General features: G+C 45.9%; 1 protein-coding gene across 5 annotated transcripts in view; it reads right to left on the reverse strand.

Annotated features, from left to right (window-relative positions):
* Positions 1–4,658: 4,658 nt before the first annotated feature.
* Positions 4,659–27,441, reverse strand: part of LOC121532145 (AMP deaminase 3-like) — a 33,725-nt gene continuing 10,942 nt past the window's right edge. For 3 of the 5 annotated variants that reach the window (XM_045227189.1, XM_045227192.1, XM_045227193.1), the window contains 14 exons: positions 21,146–21,368; positions 20,780–20,963; positions 20,419–20,584; positions 19,943–20,162; positions 19,712–19,841; positions 19,378–19,572; positions 18,977–19,108; positions 18,737–18,900; positions 18,123–18,249; positions 17,636–17,799; positions 9,148–9,268; positions 6,547–6,720; positions 6,182–6,292; positions 4,659–5,896 (listed from right to left, as the gene is read on the reverse strand). In XM_045227189.1, the coding sequence (XP_045083124.1) occupies positions 5,720–5,896; positions 6,182–6,292; positions 6,547–6,720; positions 9,148–9,268; positions 17,636–17,799; positions 18,123–18,249; positions 18,737–18,900; positions 18,977–19,108; positions 19,378–19,572; positions 19,712–19,841; positions 19,943–20,162; positions 20,419–20,584; positions 20,780–20,963; positions 21,146–21,368 (2,288 nt within the window). In that variant the 3' untranslated portion in view covers positions 4,659–5,719. Of the gene's footprint in view, positions 5,897–6,181; positions 6,293–6,546; positions 6,721–9,147; positions 9,269–17,635; positions 17,800–18,122; positions 18,250–18,736; positions 18,901–18,976; positions 19,109–19,377; positions 19,573–19,711; positions 19,842–19,942; positions 20,163–20,418; positions 20,585–20,779; positions 20,964–21,145; positions 21,372–27,441 lie in introns of all 5 variants that reach the window. The other 2 variants (XM_045227191.1, XM_045227190.1) reach the window with 1 other exon arrangement.

The raw sequence follows: 27,441 nt of genomic DNA on the forward strand, positions 1-27,441 counted from the left end.
AACCAGTCAGGATGCTCTCGATGGTGCAGCTGTAGTATTTTTTGAGGATCTGAAGACCCATGCCAAATCTTTTCAGTCTCCTGAGGGGGAATAGGCTTTGTCGTGCCCTCTTCATGACTGTCTTGGTGTGTTTGGACCATCATAGTTCGTTGGTGATGTGGACACCAAGGAACTTGAAGCTCTCAACCTGTTCCACTACAGCCCCGTCGATGAGAATGGGGGCGTGCTCAGTCCTCTTTTTTTTTCCTGTAGTCCACAATCATCTCCTTTGTCTTGGTCACGTTGAGGGAGAGGTTGTTATCCTGGCACCACACTGCCAGGTCTCTGACATCCTCCTCTCATCATTGTCGGTGATCAGGCTTACCATTGTTGTGTCGTCAGCAAACATAATGATGGCGTTGGAGTCGTGCCTGATCATGCAATCATGGGTGAACAGGGAGTACAGGAGGGGACTGAGCACGCACCCCTGAGGGGCCCCTGTGTTGAGGATCAGTGTGGCAGATGTGTTGTTACCTACCCTTACCACCTGGGGGCGGCCCGTCAGGAAGTCCAGGATCCAGTTGCAGAGGGAGGTGTTTAGTCCCAGGATCCTTAGCTTAGTGATGAGCTTTGAGGGCACTATGGTGTTGAATGCTGAGCTGTAGTCAATGAATAGCATTCTCACGTACAGTGGGGAGAACAAGTATTTGATACACTGCCGATTTTGCAGGTTTTCCTACTTACAAAGCATTTAGAGGTCTGTAATTTTTATCATAGGAACACTTCAACTGTGAGAGACGGAATCTAAAACAAAAATCCAGAAAATCACAGTGTATGATTTTTAAGTAATTAATTTGCATTGTATTGCATGACATAAGTATTTGATCACCTACCAACCAGTAAGAATTCCGGCTCTCACAGACCTGTTAATTTTTCTTTAAGAAGTCCTCCTGTTCTCCACTCATTACCTGTATTAACTGCACCTGTTTGAACTTGTTACCTGTATAAAAGACACCTGTCCACACATTCAATCAAACAGACTCCAACCTCTCCACAATGGCCAAGACCAGAGAGCTGTGTAAGGACATCAGGGATAAAATTGTAGACCTGCACAAGGCTGGGATGGGCTACAGGACAATAGGCAAGCATTTTGGTGAGAAGGCAACAACTGTTGGCGCAATTATTAGAAAATGGAAGTAGTCATATTTGTTTTTGTTATATGATTTGTTTAACACTTTTTTGGTTACTACATGATTCTATATGTGTAATTTCATAGTTTTGATGTCTTCACTATTATTCTATTATGTAGAAAATAGTGAAAAATAAAGAAAAACCCTTGAATGAGTAGATGTGTCCAAACTTTTGACTGGTACTATATATATTAGTTATTTCCATTAGGTAACTAAAGATGTAATCTATTTTGTGTATATACTTTATTCTGTCAGTTAAACAAAGATTTAACATATTTTAAAAAAATATTAGTCCACAGAACATTTTAACAAAATCTAACAAAATCTTAGGGTTTGTAATGTTGACCAATTGCACTTTTGAACACTTTTGTATTTCGCTGTGACATTCGTATTATTGTTGTGCATCTTTGAGTAAAACATAATCCACTACAACATTAATTTATTTCCTTTAGAAGTGTAGCAGAGCTCTACACTTACAAGATGAGTAACTTTGCCTGAGAACTTGTTTTACATTTTAGGCAACCAGAGCTAACAACTAGGCGTTTAGCTCGGTGGGCTAACGCAGTTTTCAGTTGCATCGATATCCTGTGTTCAACCTGGTTGGTTACAGAAGCACAGCATAGTACATTTATGTAAGTCAAACTGCATTTAGCATTTGAGTGCAATGTTCTGTGGTGGCCTATAGGCCATAGCATCTACTATGTTACTGCACCTGCAGTTGGACGATAGCTTGCTGTGGCCTATAGGTCTGGAATACTTAAGAATGACTAATTCAGGATGTTTAGGACAACTTGCTAGTTCATTATGATTATGGTGTTTTGTCTGAACTGTCTCTTCGAACATTCATAACATAAACCATCACCATAGGCTAATTAAGAGGGCATTTACACTACCGGTCAAACGTTTTAGAACACCTACTCATTCAAGGGTTTGTCTTTATTTTTTACTATTTTCTACATTGTAGAATAATAGTGAAGACATCAAACTATGAAATAACACATATGGAATCATGTAGTAACCAAAAAAGTGTTAAACAAATCAAAAACTATTTTATATTTGAGATTCTTCAAATAGCCACCCTTTGCCTTGATGACAGCTTTGCACACTCTTGGCATTCTCTCAACCAGCTTCACCTGGAATGCTTTTCCAACAGTCTTGAAAAAATATATAAGGAGTTCCCACAAATGCTGAGCACTTGTTGGCTGCTTTTTCTTCACTCTGCCGTCCGACTCATCCCAAACCATCTCAATTGGGTTGAGGTTGGGGGATTGTGGAGGCCAGGTCATCTGATGCAGCACTCCATCACTCTCCTTCTTGGTAAAATAGCCCTTACACAGCCTGGAGGTGTGTTGGGTCATTGTCCTGTTGAAAAACAAATGATAGTCCCACTAAGCCCAAACCAGATGGGATGGCGTATCGCTGCATGCTGTGGTAGCCATGCTGGTTAAGTGTGCCTTGAATTCTAAATAAATCACAGACAGTGTCACCAGCAAAGCAACCCCACACCACAACACCTCCTCCTCCATGCTTTACGGGGTGAAATATACATGCAGAGATCATCCGTTCACCCACACCGCGTCTCACGAAGACACGGTGGTTGTAACCAAAAATCTTCAATTTGGACTCCAGACCAAAGGACACATTTCCACCGGTCTAATGTCCATTGCTCGTGTTTCTTGGCCCAAGCAAGTCTCTTCTTATTATTGGTGTCCTTTAGTAGTGGTTTCTTTGCAGCAATTTGACCATGAAGGCCTGATTCACACAGTCTCCTCTGAACAGTTGATGTTGAGATCTGTCTGTGACTTGAACTCTGTGAAGCATTTATTTGGGCTGCAATTTCTGAGGCTGGTAACTCTAATTAACTTATCCTCTGCAGTAGAGGTAACTCTGGGTCTTCCATTCCTGTGGCGGTCCTCATTAGAGCCAGTTTCATCATAGCGCTTGATGGTTTTTGCGGCTGCACTTGAAGACATTTTCAAAGTTCTTGAAATGTAACGTATTGACTGACCTTCATGTCTTAAAGCAATGATGGACTGTCGTTTCTCTTTGCTTATTTGAGCTGTTCTTGACATAATATGGACTTGGTCTTTTACCAAATTGGGCTATCTTCTGTATATCCCCCCTACCTTGTCACAACACAACCGATTGGCTCAAACGCATTAATAAGGAAAGAAATACCGCAAATTAACTTTTAAGAAGGCACACCAGTTAATTGAAATGCATTCCAGGTGACTACCTCATGATGCTGGTTGAGAGAATGCCAAGAGTGTGCAAAGCTGTCATCAAGGCAAAGGGTGTCTATTTGAAGAATCTCAAATATAAAATATGTTTTGATTTGTTTAACTCTTTTTTGGTTACTACATGATTCCATGTGTGTTATTTCATAGTTTTGATGTCTTCACTATTATTCTACAATGTAGAAAATAGTAAAAATAAAGAAGAACCCTTGAATGAGTAGGTGTTCTAAAACTTTTGACCGGTAGTGTATGTCTTTTGTCTTATATTTTATTACACGTTGTCAACCTCTGGTGGTTGTCAGTCTCATATTTGACCAACTTTGTGTTTCAGGTGCATTTGTTACAATATTTTACACAAACAGACGCCTACTGTAAGTAACACTTTATTGTCATATGCAAATACATTTCCCCATCATACACGTACAGTTGAGTGACATTTATGCTGCATTGAGACAATGAACAATTTCTAGGGTGAACGTTGCCTTATTTTGTCACATGATTACAGTTCACCTTTGTCAAGTGCTTTTTGTCAGTGATATGATGACCACATAACAGAAGCATTCAAAACGATAGAAAGTCTGTAGTTAACCTCTTACCTAACTTGTATAATAAAAACACCACTCGCTCTCATACACAGCTACAAACTTAGTAACAGTGCATCAAAATGTATGGCTATCCTTTAAATTCGAGTCCCTTCACCTGATATAACACAATAATATCCCTTCTACCATTATGTACTGTATTTCAAATAGAAAAGCCAGAACAGCACAAAATGTCTGCTCTCGGATTGGTTTTCATTCTGGCATGAGAGCTCCTGTATTGGCACAGTTGGTAGTAGTTGTTGAACAGGACATGGGATAACTATGGCAGTGTACAGGCAGTGTCCCTCTGTTGGCTTTCATGTTCAACTACAAAACAGTTTTTTCGAGGTAGGGATAAAGTTCTGCTTTATTAAAGGCCATATAAAAAACGCATGCAAACAAGAGTCAAAAGAGGACATGGGTACTACGTGATTTGCCTAGGTGATTTGCCTAGTATGTTGCTGTTAGCTTGGCTTGATGTGGTGTGGCTTACATAGTACGGTCTCATTCATTTAGCATGGTGCCTTTATTCTCTCAGTATTACCATAGCCCAGTAACAGTAGGATCTTTCCACCAATTCGGTGCCTTTTGAGAAATGTAACTTGCTATAAAAAATATATATATGTGTTTGGTTTCTCCTAATTTTAACATTCTGTCATAAAGAGCACACATTCAACTGAATAAAAAACATGTTTTCCCATCTCAAGAGGTTAAATACAAAAATGACTATAGTAAGTGCCAAATAAAGTAACCGGGTTGACCGTAACCGGGTTGACCGTAACCGGGTTGACTGTAACCGGGTTGACCATAGCAGGGTTGACCGTAGCAGGGTTGACGATTTCATCTTAAATCAGCCATAAATCCCCTTGTGAGAGGGGGAATGGAAGCTTGTTGTGTACAACAGGGAGGGCCAATTAAATGCAAGCTTCTATATGTCTATCTATGGATAACAGGGTTGACGTTATGCTCGACCTGCTCTGTTTTTTTGCCACTAAACACCAGCAAATGGCCAAGAAGAGTAGAACCAGCTCACCTGCTTTTAGACTATGATTTGACAATTAGATGTTCAATGTTTCTTTTGAAAAAACTACTTAAAAAGGAATAGTTTCAATATATTAAAACATAATTTCAGTTCACGTAACATGGTTGACGTTAAAATGAGGGACAGACGTAAATAAATCACTAATCAGATTAAATGAATAATCATTTTCAGAAATGACTTTGTCAAAGCAACAAAATAACTAGGGCTTTACCATGATGGTGAAAACCTGTGAGACATTTTGGGGGTTAAATGGGTTGAATCTTCCTAAAGTCACAGAAGGTGCACGTAGGGACATGTCAAAATGCTGAGTTTGGCACTTTAGCATGTCTTCGTTCATGTAAAAAATCTGATTTGAATTCTCCATGGGCACTTTATTTAATATAACAGGTTTTTACATTTCAATATTGGTGCACAATTTCTACTTCAAATATCAAAGGGATGCAGAAGGCACTCATTTCATGGAACGACCCAGTACAGAATTTGGCTGTGGTCTAGAGCTGAAATAGAGACCAGAGGTCACATTAATGTCCTAACCCAAACCATACAGTGCTGTCTCAGATACTATCTTTTCATATTGACCTTTCCAGCACGGTTCCATCAACTACTGTGCAGTGAATGTGTAACCACTGACCAGGCAAGCACTGTACAGCTCAGCTTGGTTAAGCCTGGCTCAGCTCGGTAGAGCTGTGGTCACTCTACATCTGTGCCGCTGGCCTCGGTCTTCACGGCTTCCACCAGGAAGCTGAGCTCATTGCACAGAGTCTCGTGGCGGTAGGCCATGCGGATCTGAGCCACGTTGGTCCGTCTGATGTCATTCCCCTCCGGCCCGTCCTGCAGGTAGTTGGGCCCCAGGAAGTGCTTCTTTTCCTGGCAGGAGTAAAGGGAGGAGTAAAGGGGGATTTGTGTCACATCTGTGACACAGCACACTGAGGCATAATCAGGAGTTACATGAGGAGGTGGTCGGGATGGCTACATAAATCACTTATGAGGTGAAGTCATGGTGAGTTCTCCTGAACTGTCGGCATGAGCGTAATTTAAGGAGGGTGAAGACATCTGTCAAAGTCAGCAGGCCAGACACTACTAGTGTTTACCACAACACAACAATTTATCAAGCAGTTCTATTTACCAAGTATTTTCTATTGTTTACTGTACCTGGTGAGACAGACCACTCTGCAGCACACTGTTCCTGGCAATCTCACATGTGTCACAGGTGCTGAGCTTCCACAGCTGGGCTGCAATGGCATACTCCTCCATTAAGGCCTCCTGCAGCATGGAAAAACAGACGGGTGAGTTTCCCCAAAGCTTCTTTGCTAGCATGCTACTTTATTTCACGCACAGAAGATTGACCGTCAAACATAGATTTTTACAATTGTTACTCTCTTGCGGCTAGGTTGGATAGATATAAAGCATTATGGTGATAGCTTCATCTTGCCTTCTGGTGGGCTAGTTGTAATTTCTGCCACATTGCTTACACCTATCCAATCCTTTTAGATCTATCTACTGAAGTGCCCAGTGACCTTGGTGTAGTGGAACTGCATGGGGTCGTCAGTGGACAGGGACACACACAGGCCCTTCTGGAGGAACTCCTTGAGAGGGTTTTTGGAGTACTCCAGGAACAGGCTGTTGTTGCTCAAAGGAGACATGGCGATGGGGACCTGGGCCAGGTAATACAGGTACTGCAGCACAGGACTCTGGGGAAGGAGAGAGATGGAGAGATGTCAACACTCCCTTTGTCTTGACCATGACCCATGTCCAGGGCCATGACCGATCAGTTCCCTCTAACTGCCCACCTAATTTGGGCAAGTGCTGGCTCGGCGGTCTGCTGCATCTTCTTGATGAAATGGCATCACTGCTAAAAGGTCAGCTTCACTGTCAAGTTCCAGAGAAAGCTTTCTCAAACCTCATTCTTTGATTGTGCAATTATAGGTCTTGATTGTCTGACCCACCCTTAACATAACAGTCTGGTATGATAAAGAATTCAATAGACAGATCCCAGATAAATATGATTACTTCAAGATTTGGATGATCAATCGTGCAAATATTCTGACTGTAGACTCAAAGTTTGCAAAAACACGTACAGTACCAGTCAAAAGTTTGGACACACCTACTCATTCCAGGGTTTTTCTTTATTTTTACTATTTTCTGCATTGTAGAATAATAGTGAAGACATCAAAACTATGAAATAACACATACGGAATCACGTAAGAATGCGATTCATTGACTACAGCTCAGCGTTCAACACCATAATGCCCTCAAAGCTCATCACTAAGCTAAGGACCCTGGGACTAAACACCTCCCTCTGCAACTGGATCCTGGACTTCCTGACGGGCCGCCCCAAAGTGGTAAGGGTAGGTAACAACACATCTGCCACACTGATCCTCAACACGGGGGCCTCTCAGGTGTGCGTGCTCAATCCCCTCCTGTACTCCCTGTTCACCCATGACTGCATGGCAAGGCACGGCTCCAACACCATCATTAAGTTTGCCGACGACACAACAGTGGTAGGCCTGATCACCGGCAACGATGAGACAGCCTATAGGGAGGAGGTCAGAGACCTGGCCGTGTGGTGCCAGGATAACAACCTCTCCCTCAACGTGATCAAGACAAAGGAGATGATTGTGGACTACAGGGGAAAAAAAGAGGACTGAGCACGCCCCCATTCTCATCGACGGGGCTGTAGTGGAACCGGTTGAGAGCTTCAAGTTCCTTGGTGTCCACATCACCAACAAACTATCATGGTCCAAACACACCAAGACAGTCGTGAAGAGGACACAACAAACCTTATTCCCCCTCAGGAGACTGAAAATATTTGGCGTGGGTCCTCAGATCCTCAAAGTTATACAGCTCCAATATCGAAAGCATCCTGACTGGTTGCATCACCGCCTGGTATGGCAACTGCTCGGCCTCAGACCGCAAGGCACTACAGAGGGTAGTGCGTACGGCCCAGTACATCACTGGGGCCAAGCTTCCTGCCATCCAGGACCTCTATACCAGGCGGTGTCAGAGGAAGGCCCTAAAAATTGTCAAAGACTCCAGCCACCCTAGAAATAGACTGTTCTCTCTGCTACCACACGGCAAGCGGTACCGGAGCGCCAATTCTAGGTCCAAAAGGCTTCTTAACAGCTTCTTTCCCCAAGCCACAAGACTCCTGAACAGCTAATCATTGCGACTGCACTTGAAGAAACTTTCAAAGTTCTTGAAATGTTCTGTATTGACTGACCTTCATGTCTTAAAGTAATGATGGACTGTCGTTTCTCTTTGCTTATTTGAGCTGTTCTTGACATAATATGGACTTGGTCTTTTACCAAATAGGGCTATATTCTGTATACCCCCCCACCTTGTCACAACACAACTGATTGGCTCAAACGCAATAAGAAGGAAAGAAATTCCACAAATTAACTTTTAAGAAGGCACACCTGTTAATTGAAATGCATTCCATGTGACTATCTCATGAAGCTGGTTGAGAGAATGCCAAGAGTGTGCAAAGCTGTCATCAAGGCAAAGGGAGGCTATTTGAAGAATCTCAAATATATAAAATATATTTTGATTTGTTTAACACTTTTTTGGTTACTACATGATTCCATATGTGTTATTTCATAGTTTTGATGTCTTCACTATTATTCTACAATGTAAAAATAAAGAAAAACCCTTGAATAAGTAGGTTTGTCCAAACTTTTGACTGGTAGTGTAGATCTGTCTGCAAAGACGCAGGTTTTTGGTGTACTCGTTTCCACTGTAACTAGAAATGTAGCTGAGTAAGCAACTGATTTGTCATGTCATCCCAGACATTGGGAACTGAACAGGATGGAGCTGCATTGATCAATAATGTCCTTTTGACACACAGATCCTGATGAAATGTGGAATAACTCAGTTCTCAGTAAGTGGGTGGTCTGACTTTTTGGGTTAAAAAAAGTTTCTATAGAAAGCAAGCAAGCAAATTTGGCAGTTTTGGAGATTTGAAATGGATTAGAACAGAAGGGAAAGGCTTCCATTCCCACTGAAAGCTGTGGCTCAGCACAGTGTTCAAAGATTATAATCCCTGTTACATGTAATCCGTTACTACCCAATCTTGGCCATTTCATAGGTAATGATTAGAGGTCATAGTTGAGGTGTCGGACCTTCTTCAGATTGAGGCCGTGGGAGATGTTGTCGGCCGTGAGGAAGGCAGAGACCAGGTGGGTGATGGACCCGGCCTCGCCACAGTGGGGCCGGAACTGGAAAGTATTGAGGCCTCGTTCCCTGAGGGGAAAAAAACAGTGACGCGTCACATTACATAAAGACGAAGAAGACATACAGTTGAAGTCGGAAGTTTACATACACCTTAGCCAAATACATTTAAACTCAGTTTTTCACAATTCCTGACATTTAATCCTAGTAAAAATTCCCTGTTTTAGGTCAGTTAGGATCACCACTTTATTTTAAGAATGTGAAATGTCAGAATAATAGTAGAGAGATTTATTTCAGCTTTTATTTCGTTCATCACATTCCCAGTGGGTCAGAAGTTTACATACACTCAATTACTATTTGGTAGCATTGCCTTTTAATTGTTTAACTTGGGTCAAATGTTTCGGGTAGCCTTCCACAAGCTTCCCACAATAAGTTGGGTGAATTTTGGCCCATTCCTCCTGACAGAGCTTGTGTAACTGAGTCGGGTTTGTAGGCCTCCTTGCTCGCACATGCTTTTTCAGTTCTGCCCACACATTTTCTATAGGATTGAGGTCAGGGCTTTGTGATGGCCACTCCAATACCTTGACTTTGTTGTCCTTAAGCCATTTTGCCACAACTTTGGAAGTATGCTTGGGGTCATTGTCCATTTGGAAGACCCATTTGCGACCAAGCTTTAACTTCCTGACTGATGTCTTGAGATGTTGCTTCAATATATCCACATAATTTTCCTTCCTCATGATGTCATCTATTTTGTGAAGTGCAAAGCACCCCCACAGCATGATGCTGCCACCCCCGTACTTCACGGTTGGGATGGTGTTCTTAGGCTTGCAAGCCTTCCCCTTTTTCCTCCAAACATAACGATTGTCATTATGGCCAAACAGTTCTATTTTTGTTTCATTAGACCAGAGGACATTTCTCCAAAAAGTACGATCTTTGTCCCCATGTGCAGTTGCAAACCGTAGTCTGGCTTTTTATTGGCTGTTTTGGAGCAGTGGCTTCTTCCTTGCTGAGCGGCCTTTCAGGTTATGTCGATATAGGACTCCTTTTACTGTAGATACTTTTGTACCTGTTTCCTCCAGCATCTTCACAAGGTCCTTTGCTGCTGTTCTGGGATTGATTTGCACTTTACGCACCAAAGTACGTTCATCTCTAGGAGACAGAACGCATCTCCTTCCTGGGCGGTATGACGGCTGCGTGGTCCCATGGTGTTTATACTTGCGTACTATTGATTGTACAGATGAACGTGGTACCTTCAGGCGTTTGGAAATTGCTCCCAAGGATGAACCAGACTTGTGGAGGTCTACAATTTTTGGCTGATTTCTTTGGATTTTCCCATGATGTCAAGCAAAGAGGCACTGAGATTGAAGGTAGGCCTTGAAATACATCCACAGGTACACCTCCAATTGACTCAAATTATGTCAATTAGCCTATCAGAAGCTTCTAAAGCCATGACGGGGCGGCAGGTAGCTTAGTGGTTAAGAGCGTTGTGCCAGTAACCGAAAGGTCGCTGGTTCTAATTCCCGAGCTGACTAGGTGAAAAATCTGTCGATGTGCCCTTGAGCAAGGCACTTAACCCTAATTGCTCCTGTAAGTCGCTCTGGATAAGAGCGTCTGCTAAATGACTAAAATGTAAATGTAAAAGACATCATTTTCTGGAATTTAAAGTTTAAAGGCACAATCAACTTAGTGTATGTAAACTTCTGACCCACTAGAATTGTGATACAGTGAATCATAAGTGAAATAATCTCTGTAAACAATTGTTGGAAACATTTGTTGTGTCATGCACGAAGTAGATGTCCTAACCGACTTGCCAAAACTATAGTTTGTTAACAGGAAATTTGTGGAGTGGTTGAAAAACGACTTTTAATGACTCCAACCTAAGTGTATGTAAACTTCCGACTTCAACTGTATTTCTGTAACAGTAGGACAAATATATATGTTCAGTGCCTTGCAAAAGCATTCATCCCCCTTGGCGTTTTTCCTATTTTGTTGCATTACAACCTGTAATTTAAATTTATTTTTATTTGGATTTCATGTAATGGACATACACAAAATAGTCCAAATTGGTGAAGTGAAATGAAAAATAAATTCTAATTTCTAAAAAATCGAAAAAATAAATTACGGAAAAGTGGTGCGTGCGTATCTATTCACCCCCTTTGCTATTAAGCCCCTAAATAAGATCTGGTGCAACCAATTACCTTCAGAAGTCACATAATTAGTTAAATAAAGTCCACATTCTTGTGCAATCTAAGTGTAACATGATCTGTCACATGATATCAGTATATATACACCTGTTCTGAAAGGTGTCACGGTTTCGGCCGAGGCTGCTCCTTCTCCTTGTTCGGGCAGGCTTCGGCGGTCGTCGTCTCCGGAGTACTAGCTGCCACCGTTCTATGTTTCTATGTTTGATTAGTTTTGTCTGATTGTTACACCTGTTCATTGTTAAGTGTTCATTACGCGCCCTATTTAGTTCTCTTGTGTTTGGTCAGGTGTTGTGTGTAATTGTTCGATGTCACGTGTAGTAGTTGGATCGCTGTTCTGTGCTCTCTGTATTTCGTTTTGTTTTGAGAGAGTCCTGCACGTTGTGCGCATTTACTTTGGTTCTTACCAGTGTGCGTATGTTTCGCCTGTGGCCTGTTGCCGTGTTTGGCTTGTATTTTCGGACTTCACTAAAGACATCTGTTTCGAATCTCTGTGTGTCCTGCGTGTGATTCCACGTTACCTCTACACTCAACCCTGACAGAATTACACACCATCTCTATGGAATCAGCAGGAGCACCCGCACCCACAGAGATCATCGAGGAGCGCTCAGGAGTTTGCACTGGAGTTCCGGACTCTAGCGGCAGATGCAGGGTGGAATGAGCGGGCACTCATAGACCACTTCCGCTGCAGCCTCCGGGAGGACGTCCGCAGAGAGTTGGCGTGCAGGGATACCACGCTTTCATTTGACCAATTGGTTGACATGGCCATTCGGCTGGACACCCTGCTCGCTACCCGCGGGCGTCCCAGGTGGGGGTCGCCCATTCCACCCTCCAGCACCTCCGAGCCGAGCCCCATGGAGCTCGGAGGTGCTGGCGCTAGAGGAAGGAGAAGAAGGAGCCCGAGGGGGGCCGTCCCCTGCACCAACTGTGGCCGTGGAGGGCACACCGCGGCTAGGTGCTGGGGAGGGTCTCCTGGTGGAGGAGAAGGGAGGTCACACATTGGGGAGTCCTCCCAGGTGAATAGGCGCCCCACTTACCCAGAGCTTTCTGTCGTACACATAACCATACCTGTTTGTTTTCCACAGGTTGCACCTCGTTCCCAGCATAAGGCGCTAGTAGATTCAGGCGCAGCTGGGAATTTTGTAGATCGCAAATTCTGTGTAGAGTTAGGGATTCCCCTCCTTCCGGTAAATAATCCTTTCCCTGTACATGCCCTAGATAGTCGTCCGTTAGGATCCGGGTTGATTAGGGAGGTCACAGTGCCACTTAGGATGGAGACGCAGGGGGGTCATGAGGAGACGATTCAGCTCTATCTGATCGACTCTCCTGCGTATCCGGTGGTGCTGGGGCTTCCCTGGTTGATTACCCATGATCCTACTATTTCGTGGTGAGAGACGGCTCTTAAGGGGTGGTCTGCTCAGTGTGAGGGGCTATGTCTGGGTGTTTCCGTAGGGGCGACCTCGGTGGAGAGTCCGAACCAAATGCCCGCATTGCACATTCCCCCCCGAGTATGAGGATTTGGCACTCGTGTTTAGCAAGACGAGAGCGGCGCGGTTGCCACCTCATAGACAGGGGGATTGTGCGATAGACCTCCAGGCAGGAGCTGCGCTCCCGCGGAGCCATGTGTATCCTTTGTCACAGGAGGAGAAGAGGGCAATGGAGACATACATTGCCGAGTCTCTGAGACAGGGATACATACGGCCCTCCACTTCACCCGCGTCCTCAAGCTTCTTTTTTGTGAGGAAAAAGGATGGAGGTTTGCGCCCGTGTATTGATTACCGCGGTCTCAATCAGATTACTGTGAAATATAGTTATCCACTCCCGCTGATTGCGACTATGACGGAGTCATTACACGGGGCACGGTTCTTCACAAAATTGGACCTCAGGAGCGCATATAACTTGGTGCGCATTAGAGAGGGCGATGAATGGAAGACAGCATTTAGTACTACCTCCGGTCATTACGAGTATCTCGTCATGCCATACGGGTTAATGAATGCTCCATCAGTCTTCCAATCCTTTGTAGATGAGATTTTCCGGGACATGCAGGGGCAGGGAGTAGTCGTGTACATAGACGATATTCTGTTGTACAGTTCTAGCCGGGCCGAACATGTAGCCCTGGTGCGCCGAGTATTGAGGAGGCTGTTGGAGCATGACCTGTATGTCAAAGCCGAGAAATGTCTGTTCTTCCAGGAGTCGGTCTCCTTTTTGGGTTATCAGTTGTCTGCGTCAGGGGTGAGGATGGAGGTTGACCGTGTGTCAGCCGTGCGTAATTGGCAAACCCCAACCACGGTTAAAGAGGTGCAGCAGTTCTTGGGTTTTGCGAATTACTACCGGAGGTTTATCCGGGGGTTTTGGACAGGTGGCAGCTCCCATAACGTCCCTTCTGGAAGGGGGGTCCGGTGCGCTTGCGGTGGTCAGCTGAGGCGGACAGGGCTTTTGGGAGACTGAAGGACCTGTTTACCTCGGCTCCAGTGCTGGCGCATCCGGATCCCGCTTTACCATTCCAAGTGGAAGTGGACGCGTCTGAAGCCGGTATCGGGGCTGTTCTCTCACAACGGTCCGGCACACCACCTAAACTCCGCCCCTGTGCCTTTTATTCGAAAAAGCTCAGTCCGGCGGAGCGTAATTATGACGTAGGGGACAGGGAGCTGTTAGCCGTGGTACAAGCCCTAAAGGTGTGGAGGCATTGGGTTGAGGGGGCTCAACACCCTTTTCTCATTCTGACTGACCACCGTAACCTGGAATACATTCGGGCAGCTAGGAGACTGAATCCTCACCAGGCTCGGTGGACTATGTTTCTAGCCCGGTTCGTGTTTAAGATCACTTACATCCCTGGGTCCCAGAACGGGAAGGCAGATGCCCTGTCTCGGCGGTATGACACGGAGGAGAGGTCCGTTGAGCCCACTCCCATACTACCTAAGTCTTGTCTGGTTGCACCGGTGGTATGGGGGGTCGATACGGAGATCGAGCGGGCATTACGCACCGACCCTAGCCCTCCACAGTGTCCGGTGGGTCGGACGTACGTCCCGCTCGAGGTCCGGGATCGGCTCATTTATTGGGCTCACACGTCACCCTCCTCTGGGCATCCAGGTATTGGCCGGACAGTGCACTGCCTTAGCACAAAGTACTGGTGGCCAACGTTAGCCAGGGATGTGAGGATTTATGTCTCCTCCTGCTCGGTGTGTGCCCAGTGTAAGGCGCCCAGACACTTGCCCAGGGGTAAGTTACAACCCCTGCCCGTTCCACAACGACCCTGGTCTCACCTCTCGGTGGATTTTGTTACAGACCTTCCCTCCTCACAGGGGAATACCACCATCCTGGTCGTTGTGGATCGGTTCTCGAAGGCCTGTCGTCTCCTTCCCATGCCGGGTCTTCCTACTGCCCTACAGACCGCTGAGGCTCTATTTACCCACGTCTTCCGGCATTACGGGGTACCCGAGGATATAGTGTCTGATCGAGGCCCCCCAGTTTACCTCCAGAGTCTGGAGAGCGTTTATGGAACGGTTGGGGGTTTCGGTGAGCCTTACCTCGGGTTACCACCCGGAGAGTAATGGGCAGGTCGAACGTGTCAACCAGGATGTGGGTAGGTTTCTGAGGTCATATTGCCAGGGCCGGCCGGAGGAGTGGGCGAGATATGTTCCCTGGGCCGAGATGGCACAGAACTCTCTCCGCCACTCCTCCACTAAACTAACCCCTTTCCAGTGTGTGTTAGGGTACCAGCCGGTTCTGGCACCTTGGCATGAGAGCCAGATCGAGGCCCCTGCGGTGGATGAGTGGGTGCGGCGCTCGGAGGAGACGTGGAACGCTGCACACATCCATCTGCAGCGAGCCATCCGTCGACAGAAGACGAGCGCCGATCTCCACCGCAGTGAGGGGCCAGTGTACGCACCTGGAGATCGAGTCTGGCTCTCAACCAGAAACCTGCCCCTCCGCCTGCCCTGCCGGAAGCTGGGTCGGCGGTTTGTGGGGCCTTTTAAAGTCCTGAGGAGATTGAACGAGGTGTGTTACAGGTTACAACTGCCCATTGATTACAAGAATATTAACCCCTCGTTCCATGTGTCTCTCCTCAGGCCGGTGGTAGCTGGTCCACTCCAGGACTATGAGATAGAAGAGACTCCTCCGCCCCCGTTGGACTTCGAGGGGGCTCCGGCGTACACTGTTCGGTCCATCCTAGATTCGAGACGCCGGATGGGGGGTCTCCAATATCTCGTGGAGTGGGAGGGGTACAGCCCGGAGGAGCGGTGCTGGGTGCCGAGGAGGGACATCCTAGACCCGTCTCTTCTGACCGAGTTCCATCGTGGTCATCCTACGCGCCCTGCTCCGCGTCCTCCTGGTCGTCCCCGAGGCCGGGGTCGGCGCACGGCTGGAGCCGCGCGTCAAGGGGGGGGTACTGTCACGGTTTCGGCCGAGGCTGCTCCTTCTCCTTGTTCGGGCAGGCTTCGGCGGTCGTCGTCTCCGGAGTACTAGCTGCCACCGTTCTATGTTTCTATGTTTGATTAGTTTTGTCTGATTGTTACACCTGTTCATTGTTAAGTGTTCATTACGCGCCCTATTTAGTTCTCTTGTGTTTGGTCAGGTGTTGTGTGTAATTGTTCGATGTCACGTGTAGTAGTTGGTTCGCTGTTCTGTGCTCTCTGTATTTCGTTTTGTTTTGAGAGAGTCCTGCACGTTGTGCGCATTTACTTTGGTTCTTACCAGTGTGCGTATGTTTCGCCTGTGGCCTGTTGCCGTGTTTGGCTTGTATTTTTGGACTTCACTAAAGACATCTGTTTCGAATCTCTGTGTGTCCTGCGTGTGATTCCACGTTACCTCTACACTCAACCCTGACAAAAGGCCCCAGAGTCTGCAACACCACTAAGCAAGGAGCACCACCAAGCAAGCGGCACCATGAAGACCAAGGAGCTCTCCAAACAGGTCAGGGACAAAGTTCTGGAGAAGTACAGATCAGGGTTGGGTTATAAAACAATATCAGAAACTTTGAAAATCCCACCATTAAATCCGTTATTAACAAATGGAAAGAATATGGCACCACAACAAACCTGCCAAGAGAGGGCCGCCCACCAAAACTCATGGACCGGGCAAGGAGAGCATTAATCAGAGAGGCAACAAAGAGACCAAAGATAACCCAGAAGGAGCTGCAAAGCTCCACAGCGGAGATTGGAGTATCTGTCCATAGGACCACTTTAAGCCATACACTCCACAGAGCTGGCCTTTACGGAAGAGTGGCCAGAAAAAAGCCATTGCTTAAAGAAAAAAATAAGCAAACACGTTTGGTGTTCGCCAAAAGGCAAGTGGGAGACTCCCCAAACATATGGAAAAGGTGCTCTGGTCAGATGAGACTAAAATTGAGCTTTTTGGCCATCAAGGAAAACGCTATGTCTGGCGCAAACCCAACACCTCTCATCACCCCGAGAACACCATCCCCACAGTGAAGCATGGTGGTGGCAGCATCATGCTGTGGGAATGTTTTTCATCGGCAGGGACTGGGAAACTGGTCAGAATTGAAGGAATGTTGGATGGCGCTAAGTACAGGGAAATTGTTGAGGGAAACCTGTTTCAGTCTTCCAGAGATTTGCGACTGGGACGGAGGTTCACCTTCCAGCAGGACAATGACCCTAAGCATACTGCTAAAGCAACACTCGAGTGGTTTAAGGGGAAACCTTTAAATGTCTTGGAATGGCCTAGTCAAAGCCCAGACCTTAATCCAATTGAGAATCTGTGGTATGACTTAAAGATTGCTGTACACAAGCGGAACCAATCCAACTTGAAGGAGCTGGAGCAGTTTTGCCTTGAAGAATGGGCAGTGGCTAAATCCCAGTGGCTAGATGTGCCAAGCTTATAGAGACATACCCCAAGAGACTTGCAGCTGTAATTGCTGCAAACGGTGGCTCTACAAAGTATTGACTTTGGGGGGGGTGAATAGTTATGCACGCTCAAGTTTTCTGTTTTTTTTGTCTTATTTCTTGTTTGTTTCACAATAAAACATATTTTGCATCTTCAAAGTGGTAGGCATGTTGTGTAAATCAAATTATACAAACCCCCCAAAAATCTATTTTTATTCCAGGTTGTAAGGCAACAAATTAGGAAAAATGCCTAGGAGGGTGAATACTTTCGCAAGCCACTGTATTATACCATATATTGCTGAGTCTACCTTTAATCATAGCAGTAGGCTACACATAGGAATACTATCAGTACAGTACATGTTTTCTTGACACCCTGGTCAGGAGCAGTGACTTACTTCCTCAGGTTGTTGAGCACCATGATGTTGGCGTACATGTAGAAGAGGTAGTAACTGTAGGGCGGGTTTTCGCCTGAGGTCCACTCCTCAGGTTTGGGGCTCTTGTAGGAGAACATGTGGTCGCTGTGCTTGGACTCATCATCCACACTGTCGAACCCAGTCACCTACAGGACGGGAGGTGTGGATCTGAGCATGTGCCATAGCTGGTGCGTGGTAGACATTCTGGCACAAAATAGTTGCCATGCATGATGCTAGACCCAGGAGGGTGCTACCCATTGGTGGTAGTGGTGGAAATAGTGAGTTACTCTCATACAATGTAAGATGCTTTGAGACCCAGGGGACTGTATAAATGCAATCTACTGTATAAATGCAATCTAATATCAACATTTTGATTATTATGATAAATTATAGCTCTTTCACCAATATTTATGACTTGTAGAATCAGTCTGATAAAGTTGAGCCACCCTGCTGTGTTGTAAATACGCACATATTTCAAGAAAACATGCATCTCCTTGTTCTTTTGTGGATTGACTGTAGCCTTGAACAGTGGGAGGAAAATATTTTCCAGCAGCTTGGCGTAGTTCTGTATTATGTTCTTCGACTTGAAAATGTCACTGCAAGACAAAATGATACATTTGTGAAACGAATATCTTTCGACAAACATGTCATTTGCTTGATCACTGTAACACTGATGATGGATTCAGTTCAACTATTGATTGATTTGATAATAACGTTGACCACTGCCTTTATTTGTACAAGTAGCAGCACCATTCCTACTAGCCTTTTGTGTATCTTATACGCCTACCATTGATTGGTATGTGCAAACAAGAGCTGGTAATCAACGGGGTCAAAGTTAAATAACAGCCATTGAAAAGGGACCATCACCCTGGTTTACAATGTAAATGTCACATTTTACACCTGTCCACTGCCATGGAACAATTACAAGTAGTGTAGTCTTACAAAGACCATTATGGTTTAAGCGTTATAGTGTCACTAGTCTTAAAATCAGCAATGATGAGAGCAACATTCCCTTTATCTTCATTTTCTCCAGCTTCTGTGCCAGGTTTGGACTTGTATAATTAATCTCTCTGTGGCACTTACTAGATCCTGGGCACCTGGATGATCCAGCGCATGTTGGGGGAGTGCACCTTGTGCTGGATGAACCATGAAGCCAGGCTTTCCCATTCGTCAGGGGAGCGGCCGTAGATGGACATACGGGGCTCTGCGTGCTGGTACTTACTCTCCTCCAGCTCATGGGCCACTTCCTGTTATAGAGGAAGTGAATAGCAGGACGTTAGAGATGGCCATGATAGTGAAGTTGTGCATAAGTTGATGCTATACCTTGATGATGCGTGCAAAGTATTCCCCTTTGATGTAGTTGTCTGTTTTCAGGTAAATCTCTCGGAGTTCACTGGCTCCCACTGGGTTGTACTTGGAGTTGAACTTGTCAAAGCGGTGGAATGTTTGCCTTCCCTAAGAGAGTAAACACCATCCTCAAAGACACTGCTGCCAAGTTACATGGAACCTACTGCCAAACTGCAACTGTTTATAGACTTAATTCTGAATATTCATATGTGCATTATAAAGGTGCTATAAACTGCTAATGAACAGTTTAATCGTGACACAGACTAGGTGTTTTAAATGTGTTAAATTGATGTAGCCTATAAACAGTAATAACCTAAATATACTGTCCAATATTATTTAAAGCATTAGAACATTAAGTATTTTGGTAACATTCTTACAGCGTGCACGTCCAGGGAGTCCACAGTGAGGTCATAGGGGTCCATGGCCAGGGTGTCAAACACTTGTTTTAAGGTGATCTTTTGGCCCCCCTTCTCCAGCACCACTCGGTCCGCTTCGGTCTTGTAGGTGGTCTGGATGAACTTCAGCAGGTGCTTTTGGTTCATGCAAGCTGCTGCGTGGATGTGAGTGTCTACCTGCGTGTATGAGGTGACATAAGCCGGACAAAATTTGTCAGCTTGTTCTAAAGCACAGCTTGAGTCAGTGAAATGTAATCATGGGAGTTTTTCAACCCTATTTATTTGTATTACATCTTAGATTCTATAGATCACCAACCTTCCTGACGTTATAGAAGTCTCTGTGAGGTACACGTTTCAGCTCCTTCAGCTCAGCCATCTCATTCAACATCTCATGCAGATAGAACTTGGAGGCCATGAAATTCAGTCGTCTGTGGCAGTAGGTTTTCCTGTGAGAAGAATGATATTAGATGATATTACTAACACCGTAATAGAGGGGTCATTGGGAATTGGGCAGCAGTCAGTGTGATGTGGGCGGAGGGGTGCTCACGTCGGCCCGTCGGCGATCATGGCGAGGACATGGCTGAGGTCGATGGCGAAGGTCTCCTGGTCGGGGTAGGGCAAGCTGCGGGGCTGCTGCTTCTTCAGGGCCTCTGCGTCGTTGTACACATACACGATACCGTCCTTCATCTGTAATGCGTAGTTCAGGTCGTCAGGGATGCCCTCCGTAGTGTACGGGTCCTCCCCCTCTCGAGGGCAGGGGCACATGTCTGCAGAGGACAGGATTAGATAGGTGGACAGAAGGAAGAGTGAAGTGAGAGGAAACGACAGAAGAACATTCTGAGTACGAGTGTCTCGAGTGCAGTTACTTTTCCTTTGGGTCCTTTTCAAAAGCTTGAGCTCAGAAATAATCAAGGCAAAGCTGTTTCTAGTGCACTTTGACACAAAGTCCTACACTGTAGGACTTGTTTGATTGATGAGCAGGTATGTGGTTGATTCCCGGATGTGTACAGTGTGATTCTCTACCTGGCAAGATCTCCTCCTCCACGTTCCACTTCTGGTTCTCAGCGCTGCGGAGGAACTGGGCGGTGGTCCTGGGGAAGCGGTGGTAGGCCAGCCTGGAGTACTTCTCCCTGATAAACAGGGCTTTAATCAGGGTCTTGGCTGCCTGCTCATAGTCCTCCACTGTGATCTGGGAAAAACATGTGTTGACAAGACCATAGGCAGTACGCTGTCATTAGAAATGGCAACTGCTAGAAGTATTGGTTACAAGCTAGCCCATGCCTTGAGAGAACGTTTCAGTCATTGCATGTAGTATGAAATGACATGATTTGAGATGTGATTTAAATTCAATCATATAAATATATTATTGTATAATGTCCCTTACCCCTGCACAATAATCTCCGCTAATGGTGACCCTCTGGAACTCTAGGGAGTTCTCTGGGATACAGGGGGCGCCAGGGGAGAGCAGAGGAGTGACCACAGACAAAGCCCACTCTGGACTGATGTTGAGGGAACTGGGAAACGGCTGACCTACTGACTGGGAACGCTTCATTTTGAAACTCTTCTTCCTGGAGAGACCAACATCATACAAGTGGAGAATGCGGTCACTAGGCCCACTCCTTTTTAACTCAATGACATTCAAGTCACTTGAGGAAAATTATCCTCACAGACAAAAAGTCTACAATTGAATTTCAGTTAATTTGACTTGAACTGACAATTAGACCCCATTAATTGATCTGTGCCCTTTGACCTCTTAGTGCTCTCCTCAGAGTACTGCTCGGCGATCTCCTTGAGCATCTCTCGCTCCCGGACCTGGTTCATGCCGATGGGACAGTCCTCGGACACTGTGTACATGGACAGGGCATCCTTGGTGTCCTCCTCCTTCAGCGCCGAGGCGTACACCTTCTCTGCCAGCAGACGCACTGACTCATCCACCTCGCTCAGCGAGACCTTGAGGAACTGACGCGGCATCTCTACTGACACAGAGGAACACACAGGAGCTTTTATTATGCAGGATTTATCAAGTATTCTGTATACATAAAATATACTGTCCTTTTTTAGGTTTAAGACACGTGGTTGTGACATATGCTCAATGTCCTTAAAATTGAGTGATAAAATGACTTAAAAATGAAGACTCTTGGTATGATTATTATATATCTTGTTGATGACAGTCATATTTTCACTCTTTTGGTTCAAGCACATGAACTAATACTGCTGTTACGGAAATCAAAACATCTTAGGATAGGCAGTTACAGTAAACACAACTATTCACCAACTAGGTCAGCCAGAGACAGTGTCACCATTGCACTCCTGGGTCGTAGGTCACTCATTGAGCATGAAGAGGAAAATTGTTCACCCACCCAGCCTCTCTGTGTCCAATTATCTGTCTCAGTGACTATATACATTTTGTTTATAAAGCATTTTAGAAAATGGCATTGATAATGTATTTAAAGGTCCAATGCAGCTGTTTGTATATCAACATCAAAACATTTCTGGGTAACAATTGTGTACCTTACTGTAATAGTTTTCCATAAAAATTGACAAAACAATGATTGCTTCTTAGCAAAAAACTATTTTTCAAGCAAGAATTTTGCTAGGACTGTCTGTGTTCTGAGTGGGGAGGGGAAAACTTAAAACTAGCTGTTATTGGCAGAGAGGTTTGGAACTTTTTGTTATTGGTCTATTAACCAGTTTACCGCCTGGTGATGTCACCAGGCAAGCTGAAACTCCCGCCCATGCAAACCGGCTGATTAGAAGGTCCTGTGTGGATTGGATTTTAAACCAACAACTATCAGGAAATAACACTGATTTTAAAAAATCACACACTAACAGTGTTAGTTTCATCAGCTATTGTACAATATCATACAAAACAGGAAAAACATACACTACATGGGCAAAAGTATGTGGACAACCCTAAAAATGTGTGGTTTTGGCTATTTCAGCCACGCCCCTTGCTGACAGGTGTATAAAATGGAACACACAGCCATGCACAATCTCCATAGACAAACATTGTCAGTAGAATGGCCGTACTGAAGAGCTCAGTGACTTTCAACGTGGCACCGTCATAGGATGCCACCTTTCCAACAAGTCAGTTCGTCAGATTTCTGCCCTGTTAGAGCTTCCCCAGTCAACTGTAAGTGCTGTTATTATGAAGTGGAAATGTCTAGAAGCAACAACGGCTCAGCCGCGAAGTGGTAGGCCACACAAGCTCACAGAACGGGACCGCCGAGTGCTGAAGCACATAGCGCATAAAAATCATCTGTCCTCGGTTGCAACACTCACTACCGAGTTCCAAACTGCCTCTGGAAGCAACGTCAGCACAAGAACTGTTCGTCGGGAGCTTCATGAAATGGGTTTCCATGTCCGAGCAGCCGAACACAAGCCTAAGATCACCATGCGCAATGCCAAGCGTCGACTGGAGTGGTGTAAAGCTCGCCACCATTGGACTCTGGAGCAGTGGAAACGCGTTCTCTGGAGTGATGAATCACGCTTCACCATCTGGCAGTCCGACGGATGAATCTGGGTTTGGCAGATGCCAGGAGAACGCTACTGTCACGTGCGTTAAGAGATGGGTCGGACCAAGGTGCAGCGTGAAAGGCGTACATGTTTATTTAACTAATAAACACACGACACAGTAACCAAAATAACAAACTTAACCGTGACGGTCCAAAGGGCTAACACACAAGCCTAAACAGGAACACAACAAGATCCCACAACACAGGCAGGAAAACTGGCTGCCTAAGTATGATCCCCAATCAGAGACAACGAGCGACAGCTGCCTCTGATTGGGAACCACACCCGGCCAAACATAGAAATACAAACCTAGAATATTCACACCCTGACCAAACTAGCTAGAGTTCTATAGGCCAGGGCGTGACAGTACCCCCCCCCCCAAAGGTGCGGACTCCGGCCGCACAAACCTGACTGAATAGGGGAGGGTCCGGGTGGGCTTCCAGCCTCGGTGGCGGCTCCAGCTCCGGAGTGGAGCCGCTGACCGGAGCTGGCTTGGGCACCGGTGGGGTGGACTGCTCTGGCTCCAGAGTGGAGCCGCTGACCGGAGCTGGATCAGGCACCGGTGGATCGGACTGCTCTGGCGACGCGCACCACTGGGTTGGTGCGAGGAGCAGGAACAGGCCAGGCCGGACTGGCGACGCGCACCACTGGCTTGGTGCGAGGAGCAGGAACAGGCCCACCGGCTTGGTGCGAGGAGCAGGAACAGGCCGGGCCGGACTGGGAACATGCACCACCGGCTTGGTGCGAGGAGCAGGAACAAGCTGGGCCAGACTGGGAACACGCACCACTGGCTTGGTGCGCGAGGAGCAGGACAGGCCGGGCCGGACTGGGACCACGCACCACTGGCTTGGTGCGGGGAGCAGGTACGGGGTGTACCGGACTGGGAACCGGCGCTGGAGGTCTATGACTGTCTCCGTCCTTTACACTCCGCGCCCCATCCTCCTCCAGTGAGGACTCCTCCTTGAGCCCCCATGAGTGCAGTGGTCGGGCTCCTCTCTGTCGCTCCCCGACCACCCTTTTAGCCCCCACCCCCCAAATGTTCTTGGGGCTGTCTCTCCTTCTCCACCCTGATCCCTTTCAGGGCCTCCATCTGCCTTGCCAGATCCTCTCTTATCTCCCGCCAAGTCCATACTCTCTGCTCCTCCTGGGCACGCTGCTTGGTCCATTGGTGGTGGGATCTTGTGTCACGTGCTTTAAGAGACGGGTCGGACCAAGGTGCAGCGTGAAAGGCGTACATGTTTATTTAACTAATAAACACACGACACAGTAACCAAAATAACAAACTTAACCGTGACGGTCCAAAGGGCTAACACACAAGCCTAAACAGGAACACAACAAGATCCCACAACACAGGCAGGAAAACTGGCTGCCTAAGTATGATCCCCAATCAGAGACATCGAGCGACAGCTGCCTCTGATTGGGAACCACACCCGGCCAAACATAGAAATACAAACCTAGAATATTCACACCCTGACCAAACTAGCTAGAGTTCTATAGGCCAGGGCGTGACAGCTACCTGCCCGAATGCATAGTGCCAACTGTAAAGTTTGGTGGAGGAGGAATAATGGTCTGGGGCTGTTTTTCATGGTTCGGGCTAGGCCCCTTAGTTCCAGTAAAGGGAAGTCAACGCTACAGCATACAATGACATTCTAGACGATTCTGTGCTTCCAACTTTGTGGCAACAGTTTGGGGAAGGCCCTTTCCTGTTTCAGCATGACAATGCCCCGGTGCGCAAAGCGAGGTCCATACAGAACTAGTTTGTCGAGATCGGTGTGGAAGAACTTGACAGCCTGCACAGAGCCCTGACCTCAACCCCATCGAACACCTTTAGGATAAATTGGCACGCCTACTGCGATCCTAATCGCCCAACATCAGTGCCCAACCTCACTAATGCTCTTGTGGCTGAATAGAAGCAAGTCCCCGCAGCAATGTTCCAACATTGTTATAGCAGCAAAGGGGGGACCAACTCCATATTAGGTACATTATTTTATACTAAAACAATTGCTCAGAGAAATATATATTTCTAAAAATCTAAAAAAGATACTGTAGGTGTCAATATTATTGGCTTCCATAAAGATTCTTATAAATAAAAGAATCATAATTGATCTCAGTTTAAGGAACTGCATTGTGGCCTTCCATGGCTTCCTGTTTCACTGGGGTATAAAACATTTGGGTAAAAGTCCTCCGTCCTCTCTCCCTCGTCCTGTCTCCTCCGTGACCCAGAAACCGATAAGTGGTGTGTCATTTTGTTAGTAGGCAAACGGAAGAGTGTCCTCCCCTCCTTGATAGCAACCTTTCATCGAGAATACTTATGTGTATCCTACCACGGAAGAGTTTTGAAATCTGCCACACCCCCTTTGAATCAGCATTTGTTTTGTCAGAGGAGAAAAACATGCACATGTTTTATGTATAAAATGTCTGGCACAACTAACTTAATTTGTTTTGATCACTTTACACATTTATTTTGGGATCCACCCCGTAAACGTAATTTGCCTAATGACGTGCAAGTGGAGAAGGACCGTCTCATTACAAGCAAACGCATTTCCATCCACGTTCACTCTCCTCGCCGACTCTCCTTTGACCTTTTTCAAAAGGAGGTGAGAGAGCACAGAGGAGAGAGGACGCAGGAGGTGAGGAAATCTATTTGATAAAAGGCCTTTGTCATCCATCACCATGGGAAAAGGCAAAGAACTCACAAACAAAAAGAAACAAATGGTTGTTGACCTTCATAAAACAGGCAATGGGTACAAATAATAGCAGAAAAAACAAATATACCACTATTAGGGCAACAATTAAGAAGTTTAGAACCATTGGAACAATGGTCAACTTGCCTGGTATTGGACACCATTCCCTGGTATTGGACAATAAAAGCCTTTATTGAGAGTAACCAACCAATGTAAATGCCTGGAATTTGCTAAACGTCATTGGCACTTGGATTGGAACTGGGTGTTATGGTCAGATGAGACGAAAATAGTCAAAAGAAGAATGCATATGCAGGAAAGAACCTCATACAGTGAGGGAAACAAGTATTTGATCCCCTGGAGGTGGAAACATTATGCTTTGGGGGTGTTTTTCTGCTAAGGGGACAGGACAACTTCACCTCATCAAAGGGACGATGGACGGGGCCATGTACCGTCATTATATTATATTATATTTATATTATATTATATTATATATTATATTATATCCCCTGCTGATTTTGTACGTTTGCCCACTGACAAAGAAATGATCAGTCTATAATTTTAATGATAGGTTTATTTGAACTGTGAGAGACAGAATAACAACAACAAAATCCAGAAAAACGCATGTCAAAAATGTTATACATTGATTTGCATTTTAATGAGGGAAATAAGTATTTGACCCCCTCTCAATCAGAAAGATTTCTGGCTCCCAGGTATATTTTATACAGGTAACGAGCTGAGATTGGGAGCACACTCTTAAAGGGAGTGCTCCTAATCTCAGCTTGTTACCTGTATAATATAATAATAATATGCCATTTAGCAGACGCTTTTATCCAAAGCGACTTACAGTCATGTGTGCATACATTTTTACATATGGGAGGTCCCGGGGATCGAACCCACTACCCTGGCGTTACAAGCGCCATGCTCTACCAATTGAGCTACAAAAGACACCTGTCCACAGAAGCAATCAATCAATCAGATTCCAAACTCTCCACCATGGCCAAGACCAAAGAGCTCTCCAAAGATGTCAGGGATAAGATTGTAGACCTACACAAGGCTGGAATGGGCTACAAGACCATCCCCAAGCAGCTTGGTGAGAAGGTGACAACAGTTGGTGCGATTATTCGCAAATGGAAGAAATACAAAATAACTGTCAATCTCCCTCGGCCTGGGGCTCCATGCAAGATCTCACCTCGTGGAGTTGCAATGATCATGAGAATGGTGAGGAATCAGCCCAGAACTACACGGGAGGATCTTGTCAATGATCTCAAGGCAGCTGGGACCATAGTCACCAAGAAAACAATTGGTAACACACTACGCCGTGAAGGACTGAAATCCTGCAGCGCCCGCAAGGTCCCCCTGCTCAAGAAAGCACATATACAGGGCCCGTCTGAAGTGTACCAATGAACATCTGAATGATTCAGAGGAGAACTGGGTGAAAGTGTTGTGGTCAGATGAGACCAAAATGGAGCTCTTTGGCATCAACTCAACTCGCCTTGTTTAGAGGAGGAGGAATGCTGCCTATGACCCCAAGAACACCATCCCCACCGTCAAATATGGAAGTGGAAACATTATGCTTTGGGGGTGTTTTTCTGCTAAGGGGACAGGACAACTTCACCTCATCAAAGGGACGATGGACGGGGCCATGTACCGTCAAATCTTGGGTGAGAACCTCCGTCCCTCTGCCAGGGCATTGAAAATGGGTCGTGGATGGGTATTCCAGCATGACAATGACCCAAAACACACGGCCAAAGCAACAAAGGAGTGGCTCAAGAAGAAGGACATTAAAGCCACTCCAGGACCTTAATCCCATAGAAAATCTGTGGAGGGAGCTGAAGGTTCGAGTTGCCAA

Source organism: Coregonus clupeaformis, chromosome 19, assembly GCF_020615455.1.
Source record: "Coregonus clupeaformis isolate EN_2021a chromosome 19, ASM2061545v1, whole genome shotgun sequence".
NCBI classification, from domain to species: domain Eukaryota; kingdom Metazoa; phylum Chordata; class Actinopteri; order Salmoniformes; family Salmonidae; genus Coregonus; species Coregonus clupeaformis.